Here is a 23,397-nt window from a genome sequence, read left to right as displayed (position 1 = left end):
GGGATTAAATTTTGGGGAATCAAATAAAGAATGGGAATTGAGTTACTTTTTTCTGATGATACTGTGCTTATGGGAGATTCTAAAGAAAAATTGCAAAGGTTAGTGGATGAGTTTGGGAATGTGTGTAAAGGTAGAAAGTTGAAAGTGAACATAGAAAAGAGTAAGGTGATGAGGGTGTCAAATGATTTAGATAAAGAAAAATTGGATATCAAATTGGGGAGGAGGAGTATGGAAGAAGTGAATGTTTTCAGATACTTGGGAGTTGACGTGTCGGCGGATGGATTTATGAAGGATGAGATTAATCATAGAATTGATGAGGGAAAAAAGATGAGTGGTGCGTTGAGGTATATGTGGAGTCAAAAAACGTTATCTATGGAGGCAAAGAAGGGAATGTATGAAAGTATAGTAGTACCAACACTCTTATATGGGTGTGAAGCTTGGGTGTAAATGCAGCAGCGAGGAGACGGTTGGAGGCAGTGGAGATATCCTGTTTAAGGGCAATGTGTGGTGTAAATATTATGCAGAAAATTCAGAGTGTGGAAATTAGGAAAAGGTGTGGAGTTAATAAAAGTATTAGTCAGAGGGCAGAAGAGGGGTTGTTGAGGTGGTTTGGTCATTTAGAGAGAATGGATCAAAGTAGAATGACATGGAAAGCATATACGTAAATCTATAGGGGAAGGAAGGCGGGGTAGGGGTCGTCCTCGAAAGGGTTGGAGAGAGGGGGTAAAGGAGGTTTTGTGGGCAAGGGGCTTAGACTTCCAGCAAGCGTGCGTAAGCGTTTTAGATAGGAGTGAATGGAGACGAATGGTACTTGGGACCTGACGATCTGTTGGAGTGTGAGCAGGGTAATATTTAGTGAAGGGATTCAGGGAAACTGGTTATGTTCATATAGTCGGACTTGAGTCCTGGAAATGGGAAGTACTATGCCTGCACTTTAAAGGAGGGGTTTGGGATATTGGCAGTTTGGAGGGATATGTTGTGTATCTTTATATGTGTATGCTTCTAAACTGTTGTATTCTGAGCACCTCTGCAAAAACAGTGATAGTATGCGAGTGTGGTGAAAGTGTTGAATGATGATGGAAGTATTTTCTTTTTAGGGATTTTCTTTCTTTTTTTTTTTGGGTCACCCTGCCTCGGTGGGAGACTGCCGACTTGTTGAAAAAAAAAAAAATAATCCTAATACAGTGGACCCCCGGTTAACGATATTTTTTCACTCCGTAAGTATGTTCAGGTGCCAGTACTGCCGACTTATTGTTGTAGAAAAAAAAATACACGTACAAATGCACTTACATAAATACACTAATCCATAATACATAGTAACTAATTAAAACTAGACAAGATAAAAAGTACATAGTACTATACTTAAAACTAGAAAAGTAGTGGTTAACTGTTTTACAATATTATTTAAACTTAATACAAATGTGAGGTAGTAAGGTGGAGTTGGGTTTGGTAAAATAGTCTTGAAATTGCACACAAAATCTACATTACATGTAATGGTTCAGGTGGTAATATTTTATGGATCGGCAGAATTAAAAGCCTAGAGGTCACATAATAAAACTAATGTGGTAACACTTGACAAGGCCTATATTACACTGTCAGTATTTCAAATAAATTACTTGCAAAATTCAAATGTTGCTCAAATGACATGATAGTACCATGGAAATAGATTTTTCATATTAAATTATTTAATGTTTATTTCATGGAGTGTGCAGTGTAATAACATACTCCTGTGCATTTTTCTCAGCTGAATTTTAGAATTGATCAAATTATAATATGCAGAAAATAATCTTTCATTGCACTCCTTTGTGTTAAATTTTACTCCATCCGTATCTGCGAGCTCTGCTTGGTTTGTGGGTGCCCAGGATCTGAGTGTGTGTTTTCCAGGTCTTTTTTCTCTTCCTCTTGTTTCACTGAAACTATACTATGCAACAATTTGAGACATAAAAAAACCTGGAAACACACACGCTCAGATCTTGGGCACCCACACACCGAGCAGAGCTAGTAACATTGTACTAACCAAACCAAACGAACTGAAACTTCAGCCTATTGATACAGCTAACAAGTTAAATGACTCCTCAACCATAGGATCAAATCTCACCACTAAAATTCCATTAACCAATGCCCGAGCTAATAATTATCTAGATGGAAACTTCCCAACATCCCTCTTGTCTTGCACCAGCAGAGCCCGAGCCCACTGAGGTTAACATGAGTATTAACTCTATGGAAAAAAAAAAAATCAGGAAATGTAACCCAAGTACCACCACTACTGTGTAAATGAGCAGCCCAAATCCTTTCACCCACCATTGCATTACTCTCCAACAAATCACTAGAAACCAACACTTTCCCTGGCATCACTCAAAATAGCAAGGATTACACCAATATACAAAGGTGGTGACCCAACAGATGTAAACAATTATAGGCCAATATCAAACTTGCCTTTACTTTCCAAAATCTTTGAGAAACTCGTACACAAAAGGCTATACTCCTTCATAACATCACAAAGCATCCTTAACCCCTGCCAGTTTGGCTTCAGGAGAAACGAAAGCACAAATGATGCAATAATAAAAATGCTGAACCTACTTTACACAACACTGGGAAAAAACAATACCCGCTTGGACTCTTTATCGACCTTAAGAAAGCTTTTGATACAGTAGATCACGGCATCCTACTTCTCAACATTGACCATTACAGTATAAGAGGCCATGCACATACATTTATAAAGTCCTGCCTTGCTAAAAGAAAGCAATATGTCTCTGTCAAGGATGCAACCTCCTCAACAAGACCCCTGGACACTGGTGTACCACAGGGTAGCATTCTTGGCCCACTCCTTTTCCTTTTACACATCAGCAATCTTCCAAGCGTATCGCAACAACTTACACCTATTCTCTTTGCTGATGACAACTTGTCATTTTTTTTTTTTCAACAAGTCGGCTGTCTCCCACCGAGGCAGGGTGACCCAAAAAAGAAAGAAAATCCCCAAAAAGAAAATACTTTCATCATTCAACACTTTTACCACACTCACACATTATCACTGTTTTTGCAGAGGTGCTCAGAATACAACAGTTTAGAAGCATATACGTATAAAGATACACAACATATCCCTCCAAACTGCCAATATCCCAAACCCCTCCTTTAAAGTGCAGGCATTGTACTTCCCATTTCCAGGACTCAAGTCCGACTATATGAAAATAACCGGTTTCCCTGAATCCCTTCACTAAATATTACCCTGCTCACACTCCAACAGATCGTCAGGTCCCAAGTATCATTCGTCTCCATTCACTCCTATCTAACACGCTCATGCATGCTTGCTGGAAGTCCAAGCCCCTCACCCACAAAACCTCCTTGACCCTCTCTTTCCAACCCTTTCGAGGACGACCCCTACCCCTCCTTCCTTACCCTATAGATTTACGTATATGCTTTCCATGTCATTCTACTTTGATCCATTCTCTCTAAATGACCAAACCACCTCAACAACCCCTCTTCTGCCCTCTGACTAATGCTTTTATTAACTCCACACCTTCTCCAAATTTCCACACTCCGAATTTTCTGCATAATATTTACACCACACATTGCCCTTAGACAGGACATCTCCACTGCCTCCAACCGTCTCCTCGCTGCTGCATTTACCACCCAAGCTTCACATCCATATAAGAGTGTTGGTACTACTATACTTTCATACATTCCCTTCTTTGCCTCCATAGATAACGTTTTTTGACTCCACATATACCTCAACGCACCACTCACCTTTTTTCCCTCATCAATTCTGTGATTAACCTCATTCTTCATAAATCCATCCGCCGACACGTCAACTCCCAAGTATCTGAAAACATTCACTTCTTCTATACTCCTCCTCCCCAATTTGATATCCAATTTTTCTTTATCTAAATCATTTGATACCCTCATCACCTTACTCTTTTCTATGTTCACTTTCAACTTTCTACCTTTACACACATTCCCAAACTCATCCACTAACCTTTGCAATTTTTCTTTAGAATCTCCCATAAGCACAGTATCATCAGCAAAAAGTAACTGTGTCAATTCCCATTTTGAATTTGATTCCCCATAATTTAACCCCACCCCTCTCCCGAACACCCTAGCATTAACTTCTTTTACAACCCCATCTATAAATATATTAAACAACCATGGTGACATTACACATCCCTGTCTAAGACCTACTTTTACCGGGAAGTAGTCTCCCTCTCTTCTACACACCCTAACGTGAGCCTCACTATCCTCATAAAAACTCTTTACAGCATTTAGTAACTTACCACCTATTCCATATACTTGCAACATCTGCCACATTGCTCCTCTATCCACTCTATCATATGCCTTTTCTAAATCCATAAATGCAATAAAAACTTCCCTACCTTTATCTAAATACTGTTCACATATATGCTATATGTGAAAGAGGGGTGTTAATGTTGAAGTTTAAAAACTGTAGTGTAAAGCACCCTTCTGGCAAGACAGTGATGGAGTGAATGATGGTGAAAGTTTTTCTTTTTCGGGCCACCCTGCCTTGGTGGGAATCGGCCAGTGTGATAATAAATAAAAAAAAATATATGCTTCAATGTAAACACTTGATCTACACATCCCCTACCCACTCTGAAGCCTCCCTGCTCATCCGCAATCCTACATTCTGTCTTACCTCTAATTCTTTCAATTATAACCCTACCGTATACTTTTCCTGGTATACTCAGTAAACTTATTCCTCTATAATTTTTACAATCTCTTTTGTCCCCTTTCCCTTTATATAAAGGGACTATACATGCTCTCCGCCAATCCCAGGGTACCTTCCCCTCTTTCTTACATTTAGTAGACAAAAGTACCAACCACTCCAACACTATATCCCCCCCTGCTTTTAACATTTCTGTCATGATCCCATCAGTTCCAGCTGCTTTACCCCCTTTAATTCTACGTAATGCCTCACGTACCTCCACCAAACTTACATTCTGCTCTTCTTCACTCCTAAAAGATGGTATACCTCCCTGGCCAGTGCATGAAATTACCGCCTCCCTTTCTTCCTCAACATTTAAAAGTTCCTCAAAATATTCTCGCCATCTACCTAATACCTCCCTTTCCCCATCTACTTATTCTCCTTACTCTGTTTTTAACTGACAAATCCATACTTTCCCTAGGCTTTCTTAACTTCTTTAACTCACTCCAAAATTTTTTCTTATTTTCTTTAAAATTTCTTGACAGTGCCTCTCCCACTCTATCATCTGCTCTCCTTTTGCACTCTCACCACTCTCGTCACCTTTCTTTTACTCTCCATATACTCTGCTCTTCTTATAACACTTCTGCTTTGTAAAAACCTCTCATAAGCTACCTTTTTCTCTTTTATCACACCCTTTACTTCATTCCACCAGTCACTCCTCTTTCCTCCTGCCCCCACCCTCCATTAACCACAAACTTCTGCCCCACATTCTAATACTGCATTTTTAAAACTATTCCAACCCTCTTCAACCCCCTCACTACTCATCTTTGCACTAGCACACCTTTCTGCCAATAGTCGCTTATATCTCACCCGAACTTCCTCCTCCCTTAGTTTATACACTTTCACCTTCCTCTTACTTGTTGTTGCCACCTTTCTCTTTTCCCATCTACCTCTTACTCTAACTGTAGCTACAACTAAATAATGATCCGATATATCAGTTGCCCCTCTATAAACATGTACATCCTGGAGCCTACCCATCAACCTTTTATCCACCAATACATAATCTAACTAACTACTTTCATTACGTGCTACATCATACCTTGTATATTTATTTATCCTCTTTTTCATAAAATATGTATTACTTATTACCAAATTTCTTTCTACACATAGCTCAGTTAAAGGCTCCCCATTTACATTTACCCTTGGCACCCCAAATTTACCTACTACTCCCTCCATAACATTTTTACCCACTTTAGCATTGAAATCCCCAACCACCATTACTCTCACACTTGATTCAAAACTCCCCCACGCATTCACTCAACATTTCCCAGAATCTCTCTCTCTCCTCTACACTTCTCTCTTCTCCAGGTGCATACACACTTACTATAACCCACTTTTCACATCCAATCTTTATTTTACTCCACATAATCCTTGAATTTATACATTTGTAGTCCCTCTTTTCCTGCCATAGCTTATCCTTCAACATTATTGCTACTCCTTCTTTAGCTCTAATTCTATTTGAAACCCCTGACCTAATGCCATTTATTCCTCTCCATTGAAACTCTCCCACCCCCTTCAGCTTTGTTTCACTTAAAGCCAGGACATCCAGCTTCTTCTCATTCATAACATCCACAATCATCTCTTTCTTATCATTTGTACAACATGCTCACACATTCAGACATCCCACTTTGACAATTTTCTTCTTCTTCTTCTTTTTAGTAATCTTTACAGGAAAAGGGGTTACTAGCCCATTGTTCCCGGCATTTTAGTCGACTTTTACAACATGCATGGCTTACGGAGGAAAGATTCTTATTCCACTTCCCCATGGATATAAAAGGAAAAGTAATAAGACCAAGAACTATTAAGATAAAATCAAAGAAAACTCCGATGAGTGTGTATAAATAAACGTGTACATGTGTGTGTAGTGTGACCTAAGTCATATCCTACCCAAATCTAGCCTCACTCAACACTATTGTTAACGAAGATCTTGCGAAAATAGCAACCTGGTTGACTGTCAATAAACTTATACTTAATATAGACAAATCCTTTTACGTTATATTTGGGAGTAGAGCAAGTGAGGTCCAACTAAACATTATGCTTAACACCCTTATTGCTAAAATAATGAGGGAAAATTCCTGGGTCTGCACCTTTATAACACCCTGAAATTCAACACCCATATCCAACACATAAGAAAAAAAAGTTTCTAAAACAGTTAGCATCCTCTCAAAGATACGTTACTATGCACCACAAACAGCACTACTTACACTCTACTTTTCACTGATCTACCACTACCTCACCTATGCTGTTTGTGCCTATGGTTCCACAATGAAAAACCACCTAAAACCAATAATAACACAAAAAGATGCAGTGTGAATGATAACACAATCCACTGCTAGACAACAACCCCATCCTCTACTGTTCAAAGACTTAAACCTACTCACCATTCAAAACATTCATTCATACTATTGTGCAACCTACGTTTACAGAACAATCGATTCTAATATAAATCCCAACCCGAAACATTTTCTTGACAGTTGCAGTAGGACTCATGGCCACAATACTAGGCACAGGCTAAATCTTTGCAAAAACTCATTGTACTTAAAAGGACCTAAAATCTGGAAAACACTGCCAGAAATCTCCAGAACTACTGGCTCAGCTAGCATTTTTAAAACTACAGTAAAAAAACACCTTATCTCCTTAGCCTATCCCAACCCTTCATAAATACATAGGTAAAAACTATACATGCATTTGCTCAATATCATGAACATATGTAAAACTTTCATTCATTATATACTTACTCTCAATATCTGTACTCATCTCAAATGTTAATCACAAGACTTATTAAAGCCATATCTTTCTTTCTTTCAACACGCCGGCCGTATCCCACCGAGGCGGGGTGGCCCAAAAGGAGAAACGAAAGTTTCTCCTTTTACATTTAGTAATATATACAGGAGAAGGGGTTACTAGCCCCTTGCTCCCGGCATTTTAGTCACCTCTTACAACACGCATGGCTTACGGAGGAAGAATTCTGTTCCACTTCCCCCTGGAGGTAAGAGGAAATAAACAAGAACAAGTACTAGAAAGTAAATAGAAGAAAACACAGAGGGGTGTGTATATATATGCTTGTGCATGTATGTGTAGTGTGACCCAAGTGTAAGTAGAAGTAGCAAGATGTACCTGAAATCTTGCATGTGTATGAGACAAAAAAAAAAGACACAAGCAATCCTACCATCGTGTAAAACAATTACAGGCTTCCGTTTTACACTCACTTGGCCGGACGGTAGTACCTCCCTGGGCGGTTGCTGTCTACCAACCTACTACCTAGGTTTAAAGCCATATATCATGTCCTAATAGAATACTCAATTCTCTTGTATTCATTGTAACTAATCTAATGACCATATGTACTGTTATTGCCTTATTAATCTTATGTAAGTTTTAAGTTTGCCCAAAATGCTTTGCATATAAAGGGGCTTTTGGCATGTACACCCAACTATTGTACTCCTTTGTACAAACATGTATCATGTCAAAATAAATTATATTATTATTAATATTTATTATTATTATTATTATTATTATTATTATTATTATTATTATTATTATTATTATTATTTTTATACAGTACACTGATTCTGTAACTGCGAGCTATGTATGCTATGTCCTAATGCCCATCATCATTGTTTGGATTCTAAATGTGTGATTCATGTACAATGTCATTATCTAGACTCTCAGACCCACACTAAAATATAAGTTCAGCATCAATGAATTAGCCATCTGGAAGAGCACATCCCTCGCGGATACGATGGGAGTACACTGTTTCTGTAGGAACTTTCTCTGCTCATAGTGGTCTTACTGTGGCAGGGAGTGGAAGTGCATCATCCACAGACAAAGCCTCAAAGAAGAAGTCCATTTTCTCCCCAGACAACAGCACTGATTCTGAGAGCGAGACCAAGAGACCGGTGAGTAAAAAGGGACTACAGCCAAAACCACAGACAAAGTTACAGCCAAAACCACAGCCAAAAGCACAACCCAAAACCTCAGCAGTGCAGAAAAGTAGTACTCAGCAGCGGAAGGGAGCAAGTAAAGTTAATGAGAAAGTATCGGAGAAATCTTCAGAATCTTCAACAAATTCTTCCACAGCATCCTCAGGTATGAAATGTACTTTTTTTTTTTTTGTAGTACTATATGAAATACACTATCTGTTTGCATGGTATAGGAATTTAGTGATCCAGTTGCTCTCCTTTATCTTCTTACAAAAATGAAATGCACTCATTTTAACTGTAGAAGTGGGTCCCTGAATGTTTTACTAGTAAGATGTGTACTGGAGGGTAAATGGTGAGCAAATAAAATGAGAAGTAGCATAAACATTCAATAAATGTAGTGTAAAGAAACTGAATGAAATGAAAATTATAAGAGGAAGAATAAGAAAAATGAGTCTGCTGGTTAATGAGTAACAAATAGTATGAGAAGAGGAGTGACTTTCAGGATGATAATTATGGTGTCTGTCAAATGCAAAATACAAACAGTTGGTGACTGGCATTATTGACACTGTACCATGCAATGCGAGGAGCAGCAATGAATGTTGCTTACTGGATTGTATTACCATTACGAGACAATAAGATATGTTATATGTAGATATAATTTTTCTTAATAGGCTGATCTGATGTCGAAGTAAGAATGGTCTTATGACAATGAAATTTTAGGGCATTTCACATGTAATGAGTATGTTTACAGATTCAAGTACAGTATATACACTAATTTAGGAATGCACACTATAGGTATAAGGATATAATATAAATGACTAGTGGATAACAGTAATGTATTTAATGCCTTTAGATAAAATTATGTTGAACTATATATATAATATGAAAGAACTGTGGAAGGAACTTTAGATCACTAAAATTAATCTTCAACAAAAGATGGATTAGTATAGTTATGTAGAGATAGGTTAGGTTTATGGGTGGTGGTGGTGGTATTTGCCTAAGACAGAATAGAAAGAGAATAAAGCTTTAACCCTTTCACTGTCGAGACCCCTGCTCAGAAACTTGCTCTGTGTCGAAGAATTTAAAAAAAAAATAAATTACACTGGTCTGCATTTGGAATGTTCTTAATTTTTATTATTATTAATGGTTGCAATCTTACATATTCTTGGGCTGCTGATTGTAAATGTCTAAACCATTTTGCTCTATCGCGTAACGATTTTGAATAAAATACAAATTAATGATAATAAAAATTGTGATTTTTAATAAATTGTTAATTTATTAAGATTAGGCAAGTAATCATAGAAAAGCACATTCTGTTAGTTTTAAGAAAGTGAATTCCAAACCAACATGAATCAAATCAAATAATTTTATTAAAAAAATATGCTCCTAATGGTTAGCCTACAAATTGAATCAAAGGAAGGAGGACCGCTTTGATTTTCACTTGTGCTGTGCATCGAGACCATTACATTTCAATAACCAGCAGTAATCCACCATCATGCTGACATTCCATTTGCCCTGGTATCGAGTTTCCATGGTGTAAATATCCTGATGGAACCACTCTCCTTGCTCCTCACTGTAGTCCCCACAATTGTTGGGAAAATAGTCAAGATGTGAGTACAAAAAGTGCATCTTCACACTCGTTCTAGACCCAAGTTGTTGGTAACTTGAAATCAGGTCTTGGATCATTTTTTCATATTTGGGGGAGCACCTGTTTCCCAGGAAGTTGTGGACAATCTGCTTGATTGAAAACCAGGCATTCACCTCAACACCTGCTAATACTTATAATATCTTTATTTACTACAAGTATATGTACATGTATACAGGCCTAGCTGACATCAGTGACATACTACTATATAGAAAGCCCCTTGTTATGCAGAGCGTTTTGGGTAAATTAGGTCAGTCTTTTGTCCCAGGATGCAACCCACACCTGTCGACTAACACCCAGGTACCCATTTTATACTGATGGGTGAACAGGGACAGGGACAGTAGGTGTCTTATGGAAACACATCCCTAATGTTTTCCAGCCATATTGGAGGAGATTCGAACCCGGACCTCAGTGTGTGAGCTGAGTGCGCTAGCGATCAAGCTTGTCCTTCCCGAATCTGAGGGCCAACAAAGATTCCTGCCTTTAGCTTGCTTTCGCTTATACTAGGAAACTTTGACTCCAGGTACTTGAAAGCAGTTCCATTCTTGTTCAGGGCCTTCACAAAATTTTTCATAAGCCCTAATTTGGTGTGGAGTGGTGGCAGCAGAATTTTCTTGGGGCCTTCTAGTGGCACAGTTTTCACGTTGTGATTTTCGGGTAAGAAGCTGGTCCTTGGTAGCCAGTCTTTTCGTTCAGTGCTGGCTGTCTGCCTTGCTATCCCAAAGACACAGTCAATACAAGGTAAGCATTTTAATTGGTAATATACCACTTTCTCATTTAATTATATGAAAAGAGAAAAGTAATAATGTTTCTATATAACTTGACAACCTGATGTGACAGAGATGAATAAAAAACACAATGAATCGCTATTTTCCATATATATACCGAAAAAGATACTATAGAGTCAGTAAAAAAAAAATCATGCAGACCAGTGTTATTTTTTTCTTATGAAATGATAGAGAATTTTTTCCTGATAGTAATGACACCAAAAGTATGAAATTTGATGGAAAACTTGCAGAATTACACTCGCGAAGTTAGCGGCTTAGGATGTTTACACATCGGCGATTTTTGCCCACTTTGAGCCCTATTTTCGGCCAGTTCCATTCTTCCAGTCTACCAGATTCATAGCTATTTCGCTATAACTCCATTTGTTCTATCAGTTGAGTACAAGAAAGTGTGCATTACCAATTTCAGCTACTCAATAAAGTGATCAGAAATTGGTAATTTGGCCAGTTTCATAGACACTTCAGGTATGGCCAATTTCAAAATAGGGGCCAGAATAAACAATGCAGACATTCCTAGCACTAAAATAACATTTTCTCTGTTCATTAGTCATGTCTCCAGCCCCCTCTTATGTTACACTTGCTTTCCATTTTGAATTTTTATTCACACAAAAAAAATAGATGTACTGTTATGCAGACTACTGCATTATTGTAAAAATGGTATAAATAATATCAGCACATTTGTGAAAGCATATTAGACCCACCAGTTGACATGTATTGGATGCATGACATGATTTGTTTATTCTTGAACATTGGCAAAAATCAAGCATTTCAGCTACTTTGAGCTCAATTTCAAGGTACTTTTATCCAAAAATTATTCAAAAATCATCTCTTTCTGTAATATATCTTCCATTCTATCAAATGAGACCAAGAAAACGAGAATACAACCATGGTGGCCTGGTGGTTAACGCTCTCGCTTCACACGGTGAGAGCCTGGGTTCGATTCCCAGCCAGAGTAGAAACATTGGACGTGTTTCTTTCCACCTGTTGTCTATGTTCCCCATCAGTAAAATGGGTACCTGGGTGTTAGTCGACTGGTGTGGGTCGCATCCTGGGACACTGACCTAAGGAGGCCTGGTCACAGACCGGGCCGCGGGGGCGTTGACCCCCGGAACTCTCTCCAGATAAGCTCCAGATAAATGCCACACAAAAATACACCGCAAAGTTGGTATTTTAAACCAAAAACACGGCTGTAGTTTTTTTTTCTCATGCACTGCATGCTGCAGGATTTTTTTTTTTTTATTCTGTGCACACTGACCACTCAGATCCATTCTCTCATATGTAGGCCTGCCAGCTTTCTCCCACAAGATTGGAAGCTGCTGGAATTTTGGCATATTACGGCACCAGCATTGGCTTGCAAGCCGTAATATTACGGCACAGACAGTGAAAGGGTTAAAAATTAGAAATGAGATGGCTCATTTTGTAGAACATATCTCTTAGTGATCTCAAGGCATAAAGATTATTAACAGTACATTGGAATATGTTGTGTGAACAGAAAATTTGTTTGATCAAGAATGTCTTGTGGTGTGTGACCAAGTAGCCAAGTAGTAGTGAGAAAGGAAGTGCTTTGTGAGAGGCAGAATTAGAAAAGCTTCTATACAGTTGGGCCCCACTTAAACTGCGGGTTAGGTTCTTGGCTACCACCGTAGAGCGGAACTCCCTTATAAATGCATGTCAATGATAACAAGTTTGCACTTACATATATTGAGTGAGTAAAAGAACTAGGTATTAAATAGCAATAAAAAAGTAAAACACGCATTTTTTTTTTCTTCCAATAAGTTGGCTGTCTCCCACCGAGGCAGGGTGACCCAAAAAGAAAATATGTACTTTCATCATCATTCAACACTTTCACCTCATTCATATATAATCACTGTCGTTGCAGAGGCGCTCAGATACGACAGTTTAGAAGTCCCTTCAAACTGTCAATATCCCAGACTCCTCCTTTAAAGTGCAGGCATTGTACTTCCCATTTCCAGGACTCAAGTCCAGCTTTTCTATCTTTGTGCTTTGGGGCCATTATTATGCAAAGTTAAGAGGTATTTTTGGGTCACAGTAAACTGTGGATAAGGTATTTTTGGGTCACAGTAAACTGTGGATAACCGAAACCATGGATACCGAATCACTGGATATGGGGGTTCTACTGTAAATGTAAAATGCACACTAACTTTGAAACACTTGAAATTTTGTGAAGTTTCCAGACATAATGGAGAGATTTGGAGTTCATGGAGGATGACTCTCTAATATGACCTCGCAGAGGTGATCAGTTTGGAAACCCATTTTTAGTATAACATGGATCATATCTGATGCTGTGATAACAGGAGCTAGAAACCCTAGCTTCATTCTACTCATCTTGTAATACTAGATGATGTTCTGTAATCTCGGTTAAAATGCTTGTCCAAAGTATTTTTTACTGGAGCAAATTTCCTCATGTTGGAAGCTAATTTTTCTGCTTTTGGGCCTGTTGGCCCACCAGCAATATTCTACATTTGTACTCATCACTATAGTCCCCAGCAGAGTATGTATGCACACTTTGTGCTCAATAAAGACCCTTGTCTCAAAGCACCAGCTATTATTGACATCACTGGAGCTTTGAGTGCATTCATTGGGTTCTGTTGTGACCCCTCTGTCATGGTACTCTACCTCGCCGTAAGTACAGGTCCCCCAATTAGACAAAGTTGTGTTCTCAGTTTTTTGGTTTAGACTGGTTGTTGTATTGAAAGGTATAGCTCATTGGATGTTGATGTTTCACAGGTGTACATATTGCATCTCAGTCCATGCAAGACTTCTAGCAGTTAATAATTGCCGGATTTGTAATTACAGGTTGTGTGTAATATAGGGCATTTATAAGTTGATCTGAAAGCAGCCTGGGGGACTGTAGGGATGGTCTGCAGATCGCTTTCTTGATTTGTGGCAGGCTTTAGAGCTCTTCGAGGTGATCTTACAATGGAATCATCTCTGCCTGGCACTGGATTTGGAATACCTGTTCTGCTGTCATTCTTACCCACCATTGGACTGGTCTGCTATGTTCTCTACTTGGAATTCTTGTGTATCCAGTGTGGTATGTTCCATCTTTTGAACCTCCTTCCCGAGGCTGGGTCACCTTTATGTAGTGGCAGAGTTGAAACAACTTTAATTTCCTTCACTGGTACCACAGCTGCCGCTGCCACCAGAACTGATCTCAGCTGTGAGAGATTGTGTTAGATTGAATTATAGATATGGTGTTGACTGCCAGAAATGGACTTCGGCTGTTACCACCACTGATGGTGATGATGCCACCTAAGCTGATGCTGTTGATTATGTTGTGTTACTGATATTGCCTCTCATGTGCCTCCATGCCACCTCTGCCACTGATTCTGCTGTTTTCACTGATGTGGTCTCAGATGATTTGTTACAAGACCACTTACAATATAGGAGGGGAATGTTTTTTCTCTGGGTCATGCTACCTTTTTTGGGATATGACAGTTGTGTTATAGGTTATAATCCAAGGAATTAAAATAGGCAGTAATTTTAAAATCTACTTTGTACAACTATTATACATAGCCAGTCCTGGCCCTGCTCAAAGATAATAAATCCACTGTTACTAGCAGCAAGATTGGCCTCTGCAGAAGAATGACTCTTAATATATTATTATTTATTAACACACTGGCCGATTCCCACCAAGGCAGGGTGACCCAAAAAAGAAAAACTTTCACCATCATTCACTCCATCACTGTCTTGCCAGAAGGGTGCTTTACACTACAGTTTTTAAACTGCAACATTAACACCCCTCCGAGTGCAGGCACTGTACTTCCCAACTCCAGGACTCAAGTCCGGCCTGCCGGTTTCCCTGAATCCCTTCATAAATGTTACTTTGCTCACACTCCAATAGCACGTCAAGTATTAAAAACCATTTGTCTCCATTCACTCCTATCAAACACGCTCGTGCATGCCTGCTAGAAGTCCAAGCCCCTCGCACACAAAACCTCCTTTAACCCCTCCCTCCAACCTTTCCTAGGCCGACCCCTACCCCGCCTTCCTTCCACTACAGACTGATACACTCTTGAAGTCATTGTTTCGCTCCATTCTCTCTACATGTCCGAACCACCTCAACAACCCTTCCTCAGCCCTCTGGACAACAGTTTTGGTAATCCCGCACCTCCTCCTAACTTCCAAACTACGAATTCTCTGCATTATATTCACACCACACATTGCCCTCAGACATGACATCTCCACTGCCTCCAGCCTTCTCCTTGCTGCAACATTCATCACCCATGCTTCACACCCATATAAGAGCATTGGTAAAACTATACTCTCATACATTCCCCTCTTTGCCTCCAAGGACAAAGTTCTTTGTCTCCACAGACTCCTAAGTGCCCCGCTCACCCTTTTCCCCTCATCAGTTCTATGATTCACCTCATGTTTCATAGACCCATCCGCTGACATGTCCACTCCCAAATATCTGAATACATTCACCTCCTCCATACTCTCTCCCTCCAATCTGATATCCAATCTTTCATCACCTAATCTTTTTGTTATCCTCATAACCTTACTCTTTCCTGTATTCACTTATAATTTTCTTCTTTTACATACCCTACCAAATTCATCCACCAACCTCTGCAACTTCTCTTCAGAATCTCCCAAGAGCACAGTGTCATCAGCAAAGAGCAACTGTGACAACTCCCACTTTGTGTGATTCTTTATCTTTTAACTCCACACCTCTTGCCAAGACCCTCGCATTTACTTCTCTTACAACCCCATCTATAAATATATTAAACAACCATGGTGACATCACACATCCTTGTCTAAGGCCTACTTTTACTGGGAAATAATCTCCCTCTTTCCTACATAATCTAACTTGAGCCTCACTATCCTCGTAAAAACTCTTCACTGCTTTCAGTAATCTACCTCCTACACCATACACCTGCAAATTCTGCCACATTGCTCCTCTATCCACCCTATCATACGCCTTTTCCAAATCCATAAATGCCACAAAAACCTCTTTAGCCTTATCTAAATACTGTTCACTTACGTTTCACTGTAAACACCTGGTCCACACACCCCCTGCCTTTCCTAAAGCCTCCTTGTTCATCTGCTATCCTATTCTCCGTCTTACTCTTAATTCTTTCAATAATAATAACTACCATACACTTTACCAGGTATACTCAACAGACTTATCCCCCTATAATTTTTGCACTCTCTTTTGTCCCCTTTGCCTTTATACAAAGGAACTATGCATGCTCTCGGCCAATCCCTAGGTACCTTACCCTCTTCCATACATTTATTAAATAATTGCACCAACCACTCCAAAACTATATCCCCACCTGCTTTTAACATTTCTATCTTTGTCCCATCAATCCCAGCTGCCTTACCCCCTTTCATTTTACCTACTGCCTCACAAACTTCCCCTACACTCACAACTGGCTCTTCCTCACTCCTACAAGATGTTATTCCTCCTTGCCCTATACATAAAATCACAGCTTCCCTATCTTCTTTAGCATTTAACAATTCCTCAAAATATTCCCACCATCTTCCCAATACCTCTAACTCTCCATTTAATAACTCTCCTCTCCTATTTTTAACTGACAAATCCATTTGTTCTCTAGGCTTCCTTAACTTGTTAATCTCACTCCAAAACTTTTTCTTATTTTCAACAAAATTTGTTGATAACATCTCACCCACTCTATCATTTGCTCTCTTTTTACATTGCTTCACCACTCTCTTAACCTCTGTCTTTTTCTCCATATACTCTTCCCTCCTTGCATCACTTCTACTTTGTAAAAACTTCTCATATGCTAACTTTTTCTCCCTTACTACTCTCTTTACATCATCATTCCACCAATCTCTTCTCTTCCCTCCTGCACCCACTTTCCTGTAACCACAAACTTCTGCTGAACACTCTAACATTAATATATTAATGCCTGTGGTGTTATTTTCCTTGGTGGCAGGTTAAGGAGTACTGACTAACACATATCCAGCCAGGAGGTAATCTTGTGTGTATTGTTGTATAATTATTTTGGGCTTGCCCAGTTGCCTGTAATTTCCATGTTCAGTAATTGAGAATGCTGCCTGAATGTCTGAATGTGTTCCTAATACAATGAAAGCTAGTAGAATAAATTTATGTACCTAAGGAAAAGGCTGACTACACCTTAAAAGACTTGTTACCTCACCATTAGCACTATATGGCTTGGAGGCAATCAGAAAAGTGTGTGACACATGGTTTCAAACAGGACAAGTAGCAATCTAAGTTTATATTCAAATTGTCTGAAACCCTTTAATTTTACAAATGTATTTCTCTCATATGGGAGATAAGTTACAGAAAATGCAAGATTAAAAAATAAATATACGCTTGAAATGAGGACATGTTCAAGTGTGACAGGTGTTCGGTGATTTACAGCTTATCCACTGGCATCACCCATGACTACAAAGTTTTTTCATATAATAAGGTGCATTGTCCAGTGCTTTGATGATGAAACCCATTTCACTCATAATACAGATTGAGATGATGATATTTTGTACTAGTTTGCCAGGAGTGTAGTACTGATTTGCATTGGCATGAATTCTTTTTGACTTGGTTTGAACTCGTATCAAGGCAATCCTAAAACTAGCAGGCTAGAGAGTCAGTCGTTTAAAATTATGTTGAGCAATGGAAGAGTTTCAAGTATTGATGATACAAGTGCCTTACTAAAATGGCTGACAAGGTTTTAATAAGGGTTATCCATTACAGTGATTTACAACTTAATTTGCATCCAAGGTATTAGTGTCTACCACTGGCATATGGATTTATTTTTTAGGCCATTGCAGTACACAGACTTGCCACTTATTTGTATGCAATTTTTGGCTTTCTCTATTTAGATTTTGTTTTTAAGAGGCTTTACTTTTAAATGTGATGGTATTGCCATCTTATATCAAGTGAGGTAAAATTACAAAGCAAGGTGGTTTAGGGACTGGGAGGTTAAAACCACTTTTCTTTTGCGGGTAGGGGTGTCCAACATTCTTGAAAATGTGTAATATGTGCTCAAGACATGTTCATGATGAAAAAAATATTACAGTAGATTATTCTGTCTGGCACATTAAGGGTCTTAGTAATTTATATCAACCATGTAGAGAATAAAATATTCATCTTTTTTTTTGTTGCCCTTGCACAGTGGAACTGCTCTTTAAACAGTTATTTTCTTAAGTGTTATCTACTGGTAAGACCAGTGAGTGATCTCATTGGTCAAGACACAATTAAAGTCTCAGCTTTGTTCCTTTCCTATCTCTTTTGAGAGTGCATTGTTGTCAAGCTGCAGTCTTTCCAGTGTTACAGGTCTAGCATGTTTACCTTCTGCTTTTTTTTTTTTTTTTTTTTTTTTTTTTTTTTTTTTTTTTTTTTTTTTTTTTTTTTTTTTTTTTTTTTTTTTTTTTTTTGAGTGCACTTGTAACTATTCATGTTGGCCATATCCTCCTGTCTGCTTCCTGGGGACTTTGTGTGATTCAGTGTTTTGTATGGCACTCATATTTCAGAGGACTTGCTTCTAATCTTTACTTACCTTCACTGGGTGGAAATTTCTGTGGGAGCTTCCAGTGGGTTGGCTCCTCATATAGGCCATGTTGGACCAAGTCTTGTGAATTCTGATGCTGTAGCCTGAATTGGCTGCTGTCTTCTCTGATGGACCTGGGCTGGCCTTGTTACTTATCTCCATGTCTGTGGATCTCTGGATAGGATTCTGACATAGATGATGAAATTTTAACCTCGTTGACATTTCTTTGTCCTCAGCCTCTTTGCACCAATTGGTTGTGCAGTTCAGCTTTGCTAATCTCATCCTCTGTTCCCATGGGTTACCATCAGCTGCTCCTTCCCGTGTTTTGGGTGTGCTGTGGCACTCAATAGTCTCTGGATGAGAGAGATTTATTTCAAGGTGTTTCTGCTTTGTGGTCCTCGTCTCGCTGATGACACGGTACCATTCTGAAATTCTGTAAGTAGTGCACCAGTCCTCTTCTTCCCAGAGATACTTCTTTCCCTCCTCCTGTGCTTCAAGTGGCACTCCGTTGGTTGGGCCCTACCAGCCATTAGGGTCAGTGGCCATAACCTTTCACCTTTACTCTGCATTACACCCCTTCTGATTGAGGTCTTCACTTCAGGTCGGCAGCTACCTTTGACATGTTCTCAGTTTGCTGGGCTTTGCCACCCTCTCCTCAGCTTCAGTTTCAGTGACTTTAATGCTCTTAGCTGAGGATACTTGTGTGTTCATCCTTATGTACACTGAGGATACTTATAAGAACATAAGAAAGAAGGAACACTGCAGCATGTCTACTGTCCCATGTGGGGCAGGCCCATGTCAACCCCAGCTTAGACCAGTGGCCCACCCAGTGAGGTCACCTTCGCTTAAGGAAGGAGCACAGCCTCTGACCTAGTAGCACCAGCTGGTCAGGTCCAACTCACACCCACCCACACCCACTCGTGTATTTATCTAACCTATTTTTGAAGCTACACAAAGTCTTAGCTTCTATAACAGTACTCGGGAGTTTGTTCCAATCATCCACAACTCTATTACCAAACTAGTGCTTTCCTATATCCTTTCTGAATCTGAATTTTTCCAGCTTAAAACCATTGCTGTGAGTTCCGTCTAGGCTAGATATTTTTAGCACGCTATTTACATCTCGTTTATTCATTCCCGCTTTCTATTTCTACACCTCAATTATATCCCCCCTAATTCTACACCTTTCTAGAGAGTGCAGATTCAGGGCCCTCAGCTTGTCCTCATAGGGAAGATTTCTGATACGTGGTATCAACTTTGTCATCCTCCTCTGTACGTTTTCCAGTGCATTTATATCATTCTGTAATACAGTGACCAGGACTGTGCAGCATAATCTAAGTGAGGCCTAACCAAAGATATATAGAGTTGAAGAACAACCTGAGGATTTCTATTATTTATGCTTCTTGATATGAGACCAAGGATTCTGTTAGCTTTATTGCAAATGCTTATGCACTGTTGTCTTGGTTTCAGGTTACTGCTCACCAGAACTCCTAAATCCTTTTGCAATCAGTAATATTAAGATCTACATTATTTAGTTTATATGTGGCATGGTTATTATCCTTTCCAACATTTAGAACTTTGCATTTGTCTATATTAAATGCATCTGCCACTTCTCTGACCATTGCAGCAGTCTATTCAAATGGTCTTTTCTGCCAATCAAATGGCCCTGGCTCAATTTTGCTACCCCAACTCATGGGTCTCTGCAGGCTTTTTTCTCAGGGCATTGTGGTTCTTCTATTGCTAGAGGAAATACTTTGATCTGCACTTGCACATATACATTAGTTCTCTGGCAAACCACTAATTGTATTGCCATCAAGAAGAGCATAAGTACGATCTTCATCTGGGAATCCTCTGTTCTTTGGTGTTCTGGAACATGCCTGATGTGATAAAACAATACCATGGGCCAATCACATTGCCCTGGCTTTCATGTCTTATCCTTGGACCCTTTAGTCGCTGCTGTGGATGCCTACTGCCTCAACTGTATGGAATATGTTTCCTTATGCTTTCCTGCTGCCTCCTAGCCTAAGGCAAACATCACTTGCCTCAGCTGCTCATGCCTTGCTTCCTCATTGCTCGTTGAGTACCTCTGTAACCCTGGTTCCTGATTTTGTGAGCCCTATCCCAGGATATGCTTCACCTGCGAGTTGACAGCCTGCTTGTCCTCAGACCTCTAAGCTTGGCTGCTATTGAGTCACGCTTGCTTCCTAGGCTTCACTTGGCTGCAGCCTTGGGCTGCTTCCATTGCCAAGGGTGAGTATGGAGTCTTCTAGGTCATTCAAGCAAATGCTTCTGGGGTTTGGCCTCTGCTTCCTACCCAGTTGAAGTATTGTCCTGCCTTCAGCTTTTGCACAGGGCTTCTAACAAGCAACACAGCTCAAGCTAAGAATTTTCATTGGGTCATGTTTGTCTTGTCTTTCACAGTTTGCTGGGGGTCTTCCCTGCTCTTCCATCAGGTGAGGTCATTGTTTCTTCGACAGGTGTTGTGGCAGCCTGACACTAGGGACACTCTACGGCTTCTTACCTTGGGTGCCCTCTGGAGGGAAGGGTCCTCACAGATGTTGATTTTCTTGGATCATCACTAGGTTCTGTCTTAGGTCTGCAGATACCCCTTGTTTCCAGGTATCTCAGCTATAGTCAGCCGCCTCAGGGTTCTCTGTGCACCCCAATTCCTACAGGCTGTAAATATTCTAGGGTCTTGAGTTGGTACTTCCTTTGGCTGTACACACCACCTGTACGCTGATATTACAACCCAGGATTCCAAATGGCCTGTTATCCCGGGTGTAATGGGAGCAAAATAAACACAGCAGAAAAAGTTTAGACTTATATTATCCTTCACCAATTTAGAACAGCAATATGTACACTATGTACAGTGATAAGTATAGTGCACTCCATGGTAAGCAAGGCAGAAATAGAAGCCACAAGATAGCAGACCGTGCTTCAACCAGCTCTAGAATGGGAATGACAAGGGCAGACAGGAGAGTGGTACCCACATAACCGCTGCGATTGCCAAAACCATCTTCTTATTGGCTAGAACCTGGTCACTAGTTGAACGATGGGGCCTCATCATCAACTCTTAGCAACCTGGTTCGCTGGTTGGGGGAGATAGCCTGTAAATGAGGGTGTGTACATGCGCCGAATAAAGGTTACGTACTCTTTGCATGCCACACCCCCACCCCGAGAAGGCTCAGGATTAGGCTGCCACCTCCCAGTGGTAACCGTGCCGCCATGGCACAAAATAATGGGACCGCCTTTCCTCTCCACCATCCAACTCTTAGATAGAGCTCAGCTTTTCTCGTGACAAAAAGCCAAACCCTAAACTCAGAGTGAGACAGCAGTCAGGCTAGCATAGGTCCAAGATACAGGCGGACGGTAGCCCGCATCCCCTCACTAAAAAAAAAACCCACACCAGGGGATAAAAAAAAAGAGCGTGAAAAGGGGTTACCACAAATAATATAACATCCTAACCTAAATAAATAAAAATATTAGACTCTAGATAAAGAGTCCGCCAACACATTTTCTTTGCCAGCAATATATTTAATTCTGAGTGAGTATGGTTGCAGTCTTAGCGTCCAGCGCATGAGCCTTGTGTTGTGGTTCTTTATGGCTTGGAGATATACTAGAGGATTGTGATCACTGTAGACTGTGACCACCTGCGATGTCTGGCCCACATAAACATCGAAATGCTCCAAAGCCAGTACCAGCGCGAGGGCTTCTTTTTCAATGGTAGAGTAAGCCCTCTGATGTGGCTGGAACTTGGCTGAAAAGTATGCTACAGGCTGCAACTCCTCATTCTCGTTTTGTAATAGTACTGCCCCAACCCCAGACTCACAAGCATCAACTTGTAATGAAAAAGGTTTGGAGAAGTCTGGAGACAAGAGAATGGGTGCAGTACACAATATTCTTTTTGCTTTGTCAAAAGAAGTTTGACAATCTGGGGTCCAATTAAAGGGAACTCTGTGACTGGTAAGAGAGGTAAGAGGGGCTACAATATCTGAGAAATTCTTACAGAATCTTCTGTAAAATCCTATCATGCCTAGGAAACGTTGAAGAGATTTCCTATCATGAGGAACTGGATAATCTTTAATAGCAAGAACTTTAGCAAGTTTAGGTGCAACTTTACCACTACCTACTTCATGGCCTAGAAAAGTGACAGTGGCCTGGCCAAAGGAAGATTTAGATAAATTAACTGTTAAATGGGAACTCTTAAAGGTCTCAAAAAGAGCCTTAAGTCTAAGTAGGTGTTGATCCCAAGTATCAGACACCACAACAATATCATCTAGGTATGCTGCCATGCCTTCAAGTCCTTTAATAGCCTGATGGATAAGTTTCTGGAATGAAGAGGGGAAATTTTTCATTCCGAAGGGGGTAACTGTGTATTGATAATGACCTGGAATTACGAAGGCAGAGATTTCCTTCACCTTATCCGTCAAAGGTACCTGATAGTAACCTTTAAGGAGATTTAACTTGGACACAAAAGTAGCCTTACCCACAAAGTCAGTTACATCATCCAGACGAGGACGAGGGTAAGCATCTGTAATCGTAACCTCATTCACCTTACAGTAGTCTGTACACATACGAAACCCTCCATCAGCCTTCTTCACAAGGATGCACGGTGAAGCCCATGGACTAGATGGCTCCTTCACTAAACCATGCTTTAACAAAAATTCTACTTCCTGCTGAAGTAACCTTTGCTTTTCAGGATTAGCTCTGTAGGGGGAGAGTTTAATTGGTTTAGAGTTTCCCACATCCACATCATGATAACCTAATGTACATTTTTTCAGCACATCCGAAAAAATATTAGGATATGACTGTAGAAGCTCAGTTAAATTTGTTGCTTGTG

General features: G+C 39.9%; 1 protein-coding gene across 4 annotated transcripts in view; it reads left to right on the top strand.

Annotated features, from left to right (window-relative positions):
• The window catches only part of LOC128686095 (DNA topoisomerase 1), a 117,480-nt gene that overhangs the window by 79,176 nt on the left and 14,907 nt on the right, over positions 1-23,397 (top strand). For 2 of the 4 annotated variants that reach the window (XM_070083395.1, XM_070083398.1), the window contains exon 3: positions 8,513-8,800. In XM_070083395.1, coding sequence (XP_069939496.1) covers positions 8,513-8,800 — 288 coding nt within the window. Of the gene's footprint in view, positions 1-8,512; positions 8,801-12,346; positions 12,787-23,397 lie in introns of those variants that run through there. The other 2 variants (XM_070083399.1, XM_070083396.1) reach the window with 2 other exon arrangements.

Source organism: Cherax quadricarinatus, chromosome 9 (assembly GCF_038502225.1).
Source record: "Cherax quadricarinatus isolate ZL_2023a chromosome 9, ASM3850222v1, whole genome shotgun sequence".
Classification (NCBI taxonomy): domain Eukaryota; kingdom Metazoa; phylum Arthropoda; class Malacostraca; order Decapoda; family Parastacidae; genus Cherax; species Cherax quadricarinatus.
Note: the sequence above shows the minus strand (reverse complement) of the source record. Positions and strands in the feature narration are given on the sequence as shown.